At 42.4% G+C, this 15088-nt stretch overlaps 1 protein-coding gene across 1 annotated transcript in view; it reads right to left on the reverse strand.

Moving 5' to 3' along the window:
* Nucleotides 1-15088, reverse strand: part of NWD2 (NACHT and WD repeat domain containing 2) — a 140829-nt gene that overhangs the window by 86024 nt on the left and 39717 nt on the right. The window contains exon 2 of the mRNA XM_037064357.1: nt 358-446. Within this exon, the coding sequence (XP_036920252.1) occupies nt 358-446 (89 nt within the window). The remainder of the gene's footprint in view (nt 1-357; nt 447-15088) is intronic.

The raw sequence follows: 15088 nt of genomic DNA on the forward strand, positions 1-15088 counted from the left end.
ATCATTTCTAGAGACCACAGCTTACAGACAGGTGCTCAACAACCTTCACTGTTTTGATAAGAGTGGAAATTGTCAAAAAAGCAAATAAATATGGTTCAAAGAAAGAGACAAGCCAATAAAAAGCAGGGTCCAAGAAAGAGCATGAAAGTGCAAAACATGAAAAATGACTGAATATTTTATCTGGACTTTCCAGTGCTTTTTAAAACCTGCTCTTATAGAAGTAACATTTTTTAGGGCTTAAAAGTTGTCATGTATAGTACCCAAGTCGTAACAAGAAACAAACAACAAATGTTAGTTATTTATGTTAGTTATGTTATTAGCTGACATAATTAAAAATGAAACAAGTATCAGACTTACCTGAAATTCTAATCCATAATTTTCTCTGCAGAATTCTCTCAATTTAGGATACACATTTTCTCTTAGGGTCTGTCTTTCTGCCCCCGTGTCTGTGGTAGAAAAAAACAACACAAACAAAGTGAACTATGTCCACATATATATATTTCTGGGAAAAAATGAAAACTTACAAATAAACATTAACATTAGTATAATCAAGTTGGGGGGCTGCATTTTAAAATAATAGGATATTTTACTGCAGAAGGAGACCTGCTCTTTCTTTCCTTTTTGTTGACTTTATCAAGGTGACACTATTAACAAAATTATACAGGTTTCAGGTGCACAACTCCACAAGACATCGATGATACACTGTGTTGTGTGTTCACCACCCCAAGTCTCTGTCCATCACCACTTCTTCTACCTTCTTCCAGCAATCATCACACTGCTACCTGTGTCTATGAGTTTTTTCTTTCTTTTTTCCCTTTTTTGCTCACTGGGGAGACCTGCTCCTAAAATAGCAGTTGGGGGGCAGAGATCCCCCCGGGGCATGCATAAGAAGCCTGGAGGATGGATGGGAGCCCGATGGTCATTGGTTAGCGTGCTGACAGAGCTGGGAATCCACAGCTGATTCTTTCTTTATGCCCATGGAGACCCTCGCGTGGCACTTTGAAATATCCACGACCCCAGTGTGTCTGGACAAGGGAGAAGGAAAACTGCAGGCTCATCAGTTGACTTTTCCCCCCAACGAGTGTAAGTTTCAAAGTACACACACACAGATTTAGTTTTTGACTTCCAGAAAGTCCACCTTCTATCCCAATTTCCTATAGTATTTAGAAATACTATAACTTTTTAAAAATTTAGTATGGCATTCATGCAGTCAGCACAATGATTAGGAGAGGCAAATTGTGGGAGCCAACACCCCAAGTGAGCAGATTCCACACGCCGTGGTTTCACGAAGTACCATCTCTGCCCCGGGCTTAGGGACTCCTGTTGTACTAAAGAGGGGAGAGTTCACAGCTGCCACACTGCATAAAAGCTTTGAATGAAAATATTTATTTTTCATGTCATCAAAAAATTCAAGAAGAAACAGAGAATCTGAGACCAGAAGAACAAGGAACTACATGTGCACTTAACGTTCAATGTTTTGCGCAGAAAGGGACTCTGAAGCTGCCTGTGCTGGGCAGAGCTGTGTGTCGGTGACGACACTATGAGATTCCTACAGCAAAGACAGGCTGCGCTCTGCCCTGCAAACTTCAGTGAAAGATGGAACACAGAGCTTTGAAAAATTAGGTTAATGAGTTATCTCATGAAATGTACCATTTGCTCATAAAAAGTACCATTTGCTCAACATACGTCAATCCTGGACTGAACTAGGAAACCTTTGTCTGCCACATTTATAACTAAGGAACCAATTTAAAGAATTTCCTCATTATTCTCAAGTGCATCTGTCCATGCAAATTCAAACATATGCTATGCTGACCTGCTCTACTTCCCCACTGTTCAGAAGCCTATTTGGAGATGTAAATAACCAGTCTCCAGGGGGTGAAATGCAGCTGCAGCCTGTCAGAGTGACAGGGACCAGTGTTTACATGGAAACCAAAGGTTCAGCACAAGGGCTTCTGGATTACTCCGCGAACCAAACAAATAGCGTCTCTTCCCACAGCAGATCCAACCTGGACCGACGTCTGAAGGAAAGCAGGTGAACCGGGTGGAGCAGCGGTGCCTCTGAGCAACGCCTGCAGGCTGTCATGTCCTGGTGCAGGCGGTCTGTGAAGGTTTTATTTTACACAATTTGTAGAATCTCAGAATCAGACTCCGATCTTCTCTCACTCCCTTTTAAGGGTTAAAAACACTAACTTTATAATAAAGCTGATAGTATTCAAACATTCCCTCTAAAAGGCTTCCGATGTTTAAACCCAAAATAATAAAGCATCCACCTTAAAAGTAAACAGATATGATCAGATATGTAAGTAGGGGTTCTACTAAGCCAGGATTGTTGTTATGATATGCTTTTTTAAAAAGTACCAAAATAATACATGAAGATTAGGAAACAAGGAGCAGAAATTATGTGTTGCTTAACATTTTTATTGGAAGTCTGGTAACTAAATACTGACTTTGCACTAGCTCGGAGGCCGGCAGGAGCACAGCGCCCGATCACTAGCAGTTACTGAGTATTTGCTACCGTCTAAACTGCTATGTGAATTCCTTAGTCACTTCTGACCACGACCCTATGATACAGGTAAAAGTACTATCCCTTAATTTTATAAGAGGGAATTAAAAAATTGAGACGATAAATAAGGAGATTTATTTCAGGTCATATGACCATTAAGTTAGAGATTTTAGATTTGAATATAAAGTCATATGTCATAGTTTGCTCTAACCACAGAAAATATGCAATTGTGCAAGGAATCATTCCTTGAAAATGATAAATGCAGTAACTTTGGAGAATGGTTAAAAGATGTTGGAGTTCTAACATTTATGAAACAAAAAAACCTGGGTTACCCTTAATGGATTCATCCCTTTCTATAACATACCTTCAACAGCCAATGAATCAGTAAGTTGACTTTCTCCATCTGTCTCTAAACACATCTTGAGTCAGTCTACTTCTCCGCACCTCTGGGGCAAGCCAAACTCATCTCTCAGCTGGACTCTCTCCCTGGTGCCATACCTGCCCCCTTCAGTCCACTCTACACAGAGTGTGTACAACATGTAAATCAGAACACGTCACTATGTTGTTTAACACTGGCCATCAGCTCTTCGGGGAACTTGGAATGAAATCCGCTCTCTCCACCTTGCATGTTCTCTCCCTCCCTGAGCTCATCTCTCACCAGGCGCCCAGTTCATGTGGTTCCAGATCACATTCTCACTCATGGCCTTGGCTCCGCCCGTGTCTTCCTCCTGCAACACTTAGTCCTGTGATCATCTGATGGCATCTCCTGGCGTTCAAGTGTCAGCTTGAACACTTCTCAGAGAGCCCTTCTGGGCCTTCCATCTACAGCACCATCATCTCTGACATCACATTCTTTAAATTCTCTGCACATTACTCATCCCTACTGTTGGCATTTGTTTACTGTCTCCCCCACTGCATTATGAGCTCAATGGGAGTCAGAACTTTCTTTTGTCTCACTCACTGCTGCTCCCCCAGTGATTAGAGTTTGCTCAGTTAAAGGATGAATGAATGAGTAACACAACCCCCGCCCTCCACACACAGGCACCAGTGAGCAAAATGAGCTGACAGGCAGTGCCTCCCTGTAATTACTCCAGAAAGATACAGGCACACTACACTACAGTGTGCCCTTGGAGAGACACAGAATCAAGATGAGGCGAAACTCTGGGAAATAAAACCATGGGGGGTAAGGTGGTTTCATGAGGTAAGGGAATAAACTGAAATACTGATTTCTTTTCTGGCTTCTGTGTTTTGGGGAGAACACTAATATATTTCACCAAGTCTCCCTGAATCTTTCTAAGGATGCAAAGGAAGCCTATGTGCATGTCTGGAAGACGCTGTGTTGTTATCATTCTTACAAAAATGACTCAGACTTTCCCTTATAGTTATAATAGAGAGTGATTGGCGCTGGAAATAGGAACAGTAATTAAGATAGAATGGATTAATTATGACGGGTGACAGATAGGCTGGCTTCATTATGTAAAAAAGCCTGATTCATACTGACAGCAAATCCGGATGTTGGCAATTAAAAAACATTAGAATGTCATGAACAGGAAAAATTAAGTCACAGGATGTTGCACATAAAAAGGGACCTCTAAAAAAAAGTGTGGATCAGAGACAGGGTATGTCGTCATTTACTCTTTACACGAAGTCAGTGCGTCCATTTGTGTCTGCCTAGCCCCTTCATGCTTCGGGAAAAGGTCCATTAACACTTTGGCAGCATTAGTTGGTTTTGAAGGTGTGGCTTTCTAAGTAATTCCTCAATGACTGCAGCGTTAATGAAGGTCTCTGTGCAGCCTGTGAGATGCCCACAGGAAGAACATTAGCTGGGGAGGGGCAGGGGCGGAACTGTTAATCAATACCATTATCCAACTTCAAGAAGGGTTTAGATGACAAAGTTTCATTAAAAATAAGGGCGCCAAAATGATCGTGTTGGATTGGAACCTCTTACTGCCCCTTCCTCACCCAAAGTTAAGGCTATGAATGATAGATTCAGTCTTTTTCTCCTTGGCAACTCAGAAAATTTATTTTGGATCCACCGCATGCCATCTGCTTATGACTATTATTGCAGCCTGGTCCCCAGAGTTCCATCTATTGGTTCCTGCCTGGGTTCTCCCTCTTTACCTGGTCCACTTAGCCAGTCACTCATGTGCACATCTATCTGGCTTTTATTGTTTGGATTGATTTCTTATTTGGTGGCTTCCCAGGGGCTGTCTCTTCTCTCTCTAAGTCCTTTGTGCCCAACTGGCCACAGTCACCCTCCCTTATTTCAGCATCACCAAATGCTGTCAGTGTCATAAACATCTTCTGAATTTGGCCACTATTTTTGCACTTGCTGTCTCTGAACCCTGAGAGTCCAACAGTCTCCATCGACCATACACCTGCCTCTCCTCCTCAGAGACAAGACAAAAGCAAAAACTAATTTGCTCCTTAAAGATGCTGGCTGGTATCTGGTAGCCTCGAGGATAAAGGCCAGAATACTCAGAAGATGTACATGTGCATTCTAGGGAAGTTCCCCCTTCTATTGCTCTTCACCATGTACCTACCCCTCCAGAGTATTTTTCAGATATGAATTAAACCTGAACTGTGTCTCAACACATACTACTTACCATGTTCAGAATTCCCTGTCTGTTGCATTCCCTTTGCTTAGCAGACTGCACCCTTCTGAGTCCCAATCGAAGGCAGCACACTTTATGAATTCTTACTATTCAGGACACATATATTCTCTCTGGTTCACCCCACACTATTCTGTGCACCCCTCTATACCATCATGCATCATACTTCATTATAATTATTTTTATTTTGTTTTCCCCATTAGACCTGTGAATTCATGGAAGGCAGGGACTTTCTCATACATCTTTACATCACAAAAATTAGAGCAGACCCCAGAACATAGTTAGAACTCAATAAAGGAATGAGCAAAAAGATTCTGTTATAATGAAAACATTAATTAAATCCAAATAAAGAGTTAATTTGCCTCCATTGCCAAAATAAAAAGACAACCCACAGAATGAGAGAACATATTCACTGACACATCTGATAAGGGGTTAATAGCCAAGATTTATAAAGTACTCACAAAACTCAATACTCCAAAAAATAAAAGACCCAGTTAAAAATGGGTAAAGCACCTGAATAAATACTTCTCCAAAGAGGATGTACAGATGGCCAATAGACATATGAAAAGATGCTCAGCATCACTAATCATCAGAGAAATGCAAATAAAAACCACAATGAGATACCGTCTCTCACCTGTCAGAATGGCCACCATCAAAAAATCAATAAACAAGTACTGGTGAGGATGTGGAGAAAGGGGACCCTTTTGCACTGTTGGTGGGGATGCAGATGGATACAGCCACTGTAAAAAGCAGTGTGGAAATACCTCAAAAAATTAAAAACGGATCTTCCTTTGACCCAGCAATCCCACTTCTGAAAATATATCTGGAGGTACCCAAATCACTAATTCAAAAGAACATAAGCACCCTGATGTTCACTGCAGTGTTATTTACAATCACCAAGATATGGATGTAGCCCAGGTATCCATCAATACATGAGTGGATAAAAAACTATGGGACATTTACACAATGAAAGTCTACTTGGCCAAAAAAAGAGAAGAAAACGTTACCCTTTGCAACAGCATGGATGGACTTAGAGAACATTATGCTAAGTGAAATAAGCCAGTCAGAAAAAGACAAATACCATATGATTTCACTCATATGTGGAATCTAATGAACAAACTGAACTAACAAGCAACACAGAAACAGACTCATAAATGAAGAATAGATGACAGGTAGGTGGGGGTAGAAGGGAAGTTGGGGGGGGAGGGATTGAGCAAAAGGGAGAAAGAACTTATGGACATGGACAGTAGTGTGGTGATTGCTGGGGGAATGGGGATATAGCAGGACTAAATTGTAATGGAAAGAAATGTAATAAAGATTACATATAAAAAATAAAAAGTTAAAAAAATGTCAAAAAATCAATATCCAATGTCATTTTCAAATAATATTCATGTTGACAGCATTAATAGTCATGTGTGACTCTGGGGTGATGTTCCAAAATACATCACAGAATATGACACAGTAAAGAGTTTAGGAGATCCTCTTCCCAATAAGCAATAATAAAACTGAACAAAATTGTCAAAATAAGTTTTTTTTAAAAAGATTTTATTTATTTATCTTAGAGGGTAGGGAAGGAGAGAGAGAGAGACAGAGAGAAATATCAATGTATGGTTGCCTCTCATTCGTCCCCTGCCGGGAACCGGGAACTGGCCTGCAACCCAGGCATGTGCCCTGACTGGGAATTGAACCGCAATCCTGTGGTTTGCAGGCCTGTGCTCAATCCACTGAGCTACACCAGCCAGGGCAAAATAAGCTTTTAAATACAATGTAAAAACCAACCCAGGAGCAACAGCATAAACCAAATAAAGAAATGATTATTCATGAAAACAACTGAATTTTCGATAACGACAGTGGAGTCTTATGGGTTTCTTCCTGGGCTTCTCCCACCACCCCTTAACCACACTGAACAGCCCCATCTTAGAGAAGGTCACACTGTGAACAGAAACGACTTATTAACAGAGAGGACTTATCCTGATTTAGGGCCGAGCATGGGAATCTCCCTGCCCATCGGTGTTGTTAGCAGCAGTAGCGGTCTCAGAGGTAGACAAATGGGGAGGTATAGCGGCTCAGCTAGCATGTGGCTTCATCCGTATTTCATAAGGAGATCAAGGAAATAAACAGCCATCAAGGGCCTTGATAAGTTCTCTGCAAATTCCTGGCCCATGGGAAGGCTACCCACAAGAAAATTCCTGGCTGATGGGAAGGCTACCCACAAACGTAAGAGACACTAAAAATGTACTGAATCTCCATACGTTCCTGGCGGACTTTGAAACTCTGCATTGACACATGGGCAGTGGCAACAGGAGGCGGCCTGGTGGAAAGAGCTGTGGCAGATTTAAGTGCTGACTAAACTTTGCATTTGTTCCCCACCCACACGGACTCACTGGCAGAGAGCGGGGGCCTTGCTGGCTTGAGGTGCTGTATTTGAAAAGAAATTCTGACAAATCACTGACTAGCACCAAACTATGCGGATAAGTGGGTGACTCCTAGGAAGCCAGGCATCCTCACCACCACCACCACCACCATCATCATCACCAAAAAACTGGGCAGAGACACCAGCAGCCCACACAGTGGGAAACCGATTCCACAGACTTGGTCCACACAAGTTACTAAACAAACCAAAAAGAAAAAAAGAAAAAAAAACAAACCACATAGACACAAGAACAAATTAAAAAATTTTTACTCTGCAGTAAAAATCAGACTTCATAGTTGTTACAGTATATTACCTTACAATGTCTAGTTTTCAAATAAAATTATGATATATACAAAGAAATAGAAAAGTGGGACACCCATTCAAGAGAAATAAGCTGTCCCTGAGTGAGTTTATACATTGGATTCAGTTGACAAAGACTTCAAAATACCTATTATAAATATATTCAAAGAACTTACGGTAACTGTGTTTAAAGCTTAAAGAGAAATGAATAAGGCTCCATAAACCTGCGGGACATTAACTGCAGCAATACATGTGTAAAGGGAGTCCCAGAAAACAAGAAATAGAAAAAGGAGGGAAAATATTTTAAAGAAATAACTTCCAATATCCCAAATTTATTGGAAAACATTAATCTACAGATTCAAATTGTTCAGCCCTTGCTGGTACAGCTCAAGTTGATTGGGTGGTGTCCTGCAAACTTAAAGGTCACTGGTTCTATTCCCAGTCAGGGCACATGCCTGGGCTGCAGGTTTGGTCCCCAGTTGGAGGATGTACAAAAGGCAGCCAACTGATGTTTCTTTCTCATATCAATGTCTATTTTCCAGCTCTTTAACATTTTTTAAAAAACCAAATTCAAAATGTTCTAAGGACCCAAGTAAAATAAACACTAAGACACAGAGTCACACTTACACACACAGTCAAATAGTTGAAACCAAATAAAGAGGAACAACTCATCACACATAGGGGAACAACACAATTAATGGCTGACTTCTCATCAGTAGGTCAATATAAGTGACTGTTGCTCATTCATCAAATACAGATTTGGCTTTGCTCCATTCCTTTTGCCTCCTAGATACAAATTACGAGCACAGTCAGTAATGGAACTGCCTGTTTTCTGACAGCAACCCTCTAGAACAAAGCCGCACTTCTCCCCCAGATGTGGGAACACAAGTCCAAACCTGATCACAATCAGTCGTTACCGAGAGGCTGCAGAGCCCTCATAACGCGGGCTCTGCCTCGTCACGGCGAGCCTGCTGACCCAACGTTGGTCAGCCACGGTGGTGTTCCTGGGGCGGGTCTTTGGCTGGACGACAGCAATAATTTTGTAGTGGAGACACCTGGCAGACACCACCTTAACCAAGCAATCAATTAGCATTACCAGAAATGGAACAAATCAACATCGTATTCCTCCTGATAAAATGTACTGGGGAGAACACATCACCTTTATTCCTACCCAAAATGCATGATAGAAATGTAACCATGAAGAAACACCAAACCACAGTGAAGACATTTTACGAAATAACTGAGGGACACTTACAAATATGGAAATCAACAACGAAGGGAATGTACTGAATGAAGAGATGGCCAGAGACACATGGGAGCCAAATGCAACACACGATCCAGTGTTACTGCCGCAACCGGTGAGCCCTTACAATACCCACAGCTTAGGCGGTCACTGAATTTGTACTGATCTTCTCATCTTCGTAACTGCATTGTGGATACAGAAGAGATAGTCCTTATTTACTAAATACATGCTAAAGCATTTAGGTGCAAAGGACAGACATGCATGTTGGAATTGTATGTGTGTATATACATACACATATACACACAGACGGATGAAGCGAATGTGGCAAAATATTAACATCTGTTAATATATTAACAGAACCCAGGGGAGCGGTGTACAGAAATTATTGTACTTTTCTTGCCGCTTTTCTGTAAGCCTGAAATTACAGCTGATTCCCATGACCTGTAGTAGTTGTGTTCCCCCAAGTTGTGAACACACGGTTAGTGAATTCTGAAGCACTGCTCCGGAAGGAAATACATGGTTAGACTCTTGGAGGCCTCTGGTCACCATATTTTTATCAACAGGTCAATGCAAAACACTTTTTCACGGGTGTTCTGCTCAAAGACAGCTTATTTAAAATACATTGCTGATTCATTGACACTGGCCAATGGCACCGTAAGTCATGCCTGAATGAAGCTTATCCAGCACAGACTGTGAAAAGACCACACTTGTTCACAGCGTGAGAGCGGTAACAAGGGGGCACCTTGTCCAACCTCAACAAGTGCACTGCTGGGCGGCTCGAGTTTTTCCCCTCTGCGCAAGCCCACCAATGACTGCAAAGGCCCCGGGGGTGTCGATTTGGGGGTTCCAAGTAAGTTTTAGTGAGTGGGTGAGTTTGGGTGATCACAAATATGGGATCTGTGAATAACGAGGACTGCCTATACATCGAAATAAACTGTGAAGAAAATACACTTTTGACCTGGAAGACCAGAAAATGGTGGCACAATAAATGAACTGCGATCACTGCGCAGGGGAGATGCCATTTAATTCAGGATACTACAGGTTTGAAAAGTTGTCCCAGAAACGCCTTAAAGACATTCAGAAATCCAGGAGCTGATAAAGGTCAGGGCAGGGTAGGAAACATGGTCATGGGTTTACTGATGGCAGGTTAGAGACGGCTGGTGCTGTGAGCAGACAGACCCACGGCAGGGCACACGAGAGCCAGACTTGGTGCCTGACCGGCAGCACACACGAGGGTCAACTGACCGGGAGGGAGACAGGCAGGGTCAAGGCTAACAAATCGGGAATGGGACGCAGGGGGACCTGCCTTTGTTTTGGCAAAAGTTACTACACACATGAGCTGAGTAAGGAGTAGCAGGCAGGAATCAGAGAGTTTCAGTCCAAAATGAGAAACCAATTTGACGAGTCAGAGCTCTCCAGACTGAGCCAACTGGGTTAAAAGGTGGGTCCTCTGCCGTTGGAGGCAATCCAACACTGGCTGCCGTGTCCGTTACCACTGTGGCAGCATCTCTGAAATGCTTCGATCGGATGATCTTTTAAGACCTGTGTAATTCTAATATTCCATGGCTGATTTTTGCCAGACTCTTCTTTGGCAACAAATGATTGCCATGTATTTCATCAATCATGAAGCAGGTCTGACATCCATTACATAGTCAAACCTATCAAACTGAGCCAGTTTTTGTCATAGAAAAAAGCCACAGTCCACATGTCTGGAACACAGAGAAAAGGGCAGAGGCCACATCTTCTCCACTGTTGTCCGTCCTCCTCCTTAGTTTGCTTTGTCATTTCATGAATAATCAACACGTGAAGTGAACTTTTGGGGCCTGGGACACACCCCGTCATAGAAGCTCCTTATGGAAAGTCAGCGTGAAATGAGTCCTCCAGCAGCATAAATGAGTGCTTGGGCCGGAGGGAGGGAGTGCAGCCAAAAAGAAAAATCCTGAAAATTCCATCTTAGGTTATGGTCTTGGGTACCAAGGGCTTCTCTGAAATAGCCCAGCATCCCTGCCTGGGAATGGCACGCCGGTCTCACTGCACCAGCTCTGCGGTTTCCCTCATCACGTTCGCTTACCTGACGACGCGGAGATCCTTGCTTTCCGTAAAGGGGAATAAGAGACTTCCTGTGACCTGCCTTCTGACATTCCTATTAATCTTAGCTGTTTTCGAGCAGCTTAGAATAGACAAGAATGTTCACTGACAAGCTGCCTCTGGTTTTCCGCAGTCCGAATTCCTCTCTTTTTAAAAAATGCAGTGTCCTAGACTTGACATTTGCTAAATATTAACCAATAATACACTGTTTTTAACAGCTGGTAGAAATAATCGATGAAGGCTTCTTCCACATTAATAAGAAAGCATTTAAAGTCCTTAACGCTGTTATTAGCAAAAGTAAACATTCATTCTTTATATAAATTTCTTTCCTGGTACACGGTCAATACAATACTCCAGGTAAACATACACTTCACCACACGGTTACAAAATCAACTACATGTAGAGCCATGTGAGAGAGAGAGGAAGGGAATTAATCCATTTTGGCAACGTATGAAATGCCGAAGTGAGAAGCATTTAGGAGATCCTTCTATGAATGGTCATGGGATTTACTGATGGCAGGTTAGAGACAGCTAGTGCTGTGAGCAGACAGACCCACGGCAGGGCACACGAGAGCCAGACTTGGTGCATTCAGCCATAGGAGAAGCATTCACATGTCATATATGATGCTCATTAACAACGGGTGAACTGGAAGACCATATTTAAGTTGACACTTTGTTCTAAAAAACCCTCTGAAGATATCAGTTGGGTATTGCAGCAGTTCCATGTTGACCACTTTTGGGAACAAACACCGATCTGTTAGATACCACTAATGAATTAATTTATCAGCAAATGTGTGCTACAGCCCTGCCATGTGGAAAGCACTGTCCTGCAGGCCTGGTGGACACCAGAGGTCCACCCCACCCCAAACGAGCGGACACTGGTACAAATATCTACAATCTGGAGAGCGTGTGGTGGTGACCACTAACAATAATCTTTGCTATGGTTTCAGAGAGGAAGGAGGAGGGAGAAATAGTGTTGACATTAGTCCCCGGGGCTAGCCTGTTGAAAACAGATTGGACACTGACCAGTCCCAAGTAGTCATGTGAAAAAATATTTCAGAAGTAGGCTGAATCTATTTCATAAGCATAGTGACTTTACAGAATGCAGTATGGGTCTCCACGTATGTCGGGATACCTCAGAGTCTTGACACCTGCTCCGTGGTATCAAGAGATACCACGTGGGGAGCTTGGAGCTGTCGGGGGCGGGGGGTGAGCAGGTACGACTGACTCACTGGCCCGGCTCCTATGCGCTGACCTTCTAAGCAGGGCTGTCCAACCTTTGGGCAACTCTGGTCCACACTGGAAGAAGAAGAGTTGTTTTGGGCCACACATTAAATAGACAAATGCTAACAGAAACAAAAAAAAATCCTTAATGTTTTAAGTACATTTACGATTTTGTGTGGGGCTGAATTCCTAGCCACCCTGGGACACATGTGGCCCTCGGGCCACAGGTTGGACACACCTGAAAGGAATGCATCTCCCGGGTGGGGCTACAGAGAGGTCCTCAAACGTGCTAAGGTATGTACAGTGTATTATTCCCTTTGGCCCTTTGGTATATTTGAGGACTGTTAGATCTGAGCTTTAGCAACATTAAAAAAAATCAACAACAACAACAACACCACAAAAAAAAAACCCTAGTGCTGTGTGATCCTGTCCAGATAAATAACCACCCAGTAAAATGACTGTCCGGTTTGAGGTGTGTCAGTGTGCATGGAGTCAGCTCACGTTCAGAGAACATCTCCCGTATTTTCAAGAAATGACAGAATTCCAGAATTTGGTGAAGGCACTACCTACACCAAAGGTATAAACAGATGGTGTCTTCCTTTTTATGTTTCCATAGAAGTTTAAATATGTTGACCATTATGTATTTATGGATGTGGTTATCTGGTCTCATCACTACAGGGGAGAATTATCTTAGTGATATCACACCATGTGAAGAACATTAATACAGATTACATACAGGAAACCAGCAGACAAAGTATCAGCAAAGTTATCTTCTTGCAGTAATGCTTTCATGAATAATATATTATTATATTAGTGTGAACTTCTAAATACTACTCACAGCTAAAGGTTGTAAAAGTTTCCTTGTAATCCATTAGAGGATGTTTTCATTTTACTTTTTTCCCAAAGTGTCAATATTATATGTTACAAGAATCCTTTCAACATTTGCTTTCAAATCAAATATTTAATGCTCCATGCTTTCATGGAACATTTTCCCTTTAAACATCCATCACACTAGAAGTAAATATCTGCCTGGAGCCCACTAGGTTGACGTAATTAAAATTAAATTTACAAAAAGGTACAGGCGATTTTATCAGCAACAGTATACAACTCAATGCAGCAGGTGAATCACAGGATTTTTTGGCCTATACAATCTTATGTGGGATAACAATAATGTTGCAGTTTTTCAAGTCTTAGAGCCATCCTTAGACTGGACTTTATTTTTGTTACAGTGCCTTCATTTTATTACAAAGTACTAAATAATGCAATAAAATCAAAGTGATACATAAGAATTGGGCCACATTTGGGTACTTAGACATTGCTGAACTAACTGCTCGGGGAAGGCCGGCTAGCAAGCCTGGGTCATTGCGCAGCGCTCCCGGGCTGTCTGGAGCTTCTGAAGGAGGCGGCTGAACTCAGGCCTTTGGTCGAAGAAGCTCTGTGATCCCCCTTAGGTTTGCTCCCAGGGCTTCCAGACTAGACAGACCTGCCTATTTTAACCAGTCTGATTAGACCCAAACCATCTCATACCATTTTTAGTTCTAGGACTCCTTAAATCTTGCTCTTAGAGTTGTTTCTTTTTGAAACAGTAGCACAGTTAATTCTAGATTATACTCATAGAGCAGATCCAATACATTCATAATGTATCTGGGGTGTGAAGAGTGAAAATGATGACGGCCCTACATATTAATACCCTTACCTTCTCATGGTCAGAACCTACTGGATTTACCCCGCATCTTCCTCCGGCCCTCACTGCTTGTCCTTTCCCTCCTTGCTCTGTTCCCAATTTTCCGACATGCCAGACATCGCCTCATGCTGTTTCCACGTGCCTGTAGGCTAACTCCTGCATATTCCCTTTACCCTGGCTCACCCTTGCCTGTCCTTTAGGTTAATCAGCTTAAAGGCGGTTTCTTCCAGGAAGCCTTCTCTGACTACCTACTTTCTCCCAGAAGACCTAAGTCACACCTTCCCACTGTGTACTCCTGTAACACCTTGCACTTGCGCTCTGTGATACTTGGCACACCTGGAACCACTAGGGTGGCTTTCAACTCTGGCCCGACACTCCTGAGGATAGGGACCCTGTTTATCTTGTGAGGGCCGTGTCTTCATTGCCTGACACATTGGAGAGGCTCAGGAAATATTTTTTGAGCATAAGTGAATGATTAATAGTTATTGGCTAGATGTATGTGACTTCCACATGGCTGATTCATCTTGGTACCCTGTACATCTAGCCCAGTAATTGCTACAACATAAGCCCTTAATAAATGCTGACTGGATTTATTTCTGAAATGCTGTGCAACTAACTTACCAAGGGCAGTTTCCTCCTCCCTTAGCTGGCCTGTAACCGTAAAAAAGAAATCAGACGGTGGCTGGAAGAGAAGTAGAAATAAAATGACATCCTCAGAAAATTACACTGATGTGAAAACGAAAAATGGGTTGCTCATTCAACCTTGAGGCAGGGCACCTATGCAAAATATGGCCATTGCTTTTTTTTTTTTAAAGAAGAAAAAAGCATTTGCTACTAACTGGCTACTTGGAACTAATCTATGCTGGAAAAAATCAGGACAGTAGTTGCTTCTGGGGTTGGGGACAGGGACCAATTGGAAGGGACATGAGGAACTTTCGGGAGATAAGAATGTTCTACACTTGGCCTATAGTTTATTCCGCGGAATGGACATTTCGAATCTTGGTGGGTGGGGCACTCAGGAT

The sequence above is a fragment of the Sturnira hondurensis genome, unplaced genomic scaffold, assembly GCF_014824575.4.
Source record: "Sturnira hondurensis isolate 20B ecotype Veracruz unplaced genomic scaffold, ASM1482457v3 Scaffold0015056, whole genome shotgun sequence".
Classification (NCBI taxonomy): Eukaryota; Metazoa; Chordata; class Mammalia; order Chiroptera; family Phyllostomidae; genus Sturnira; species Sturnira hondurensis.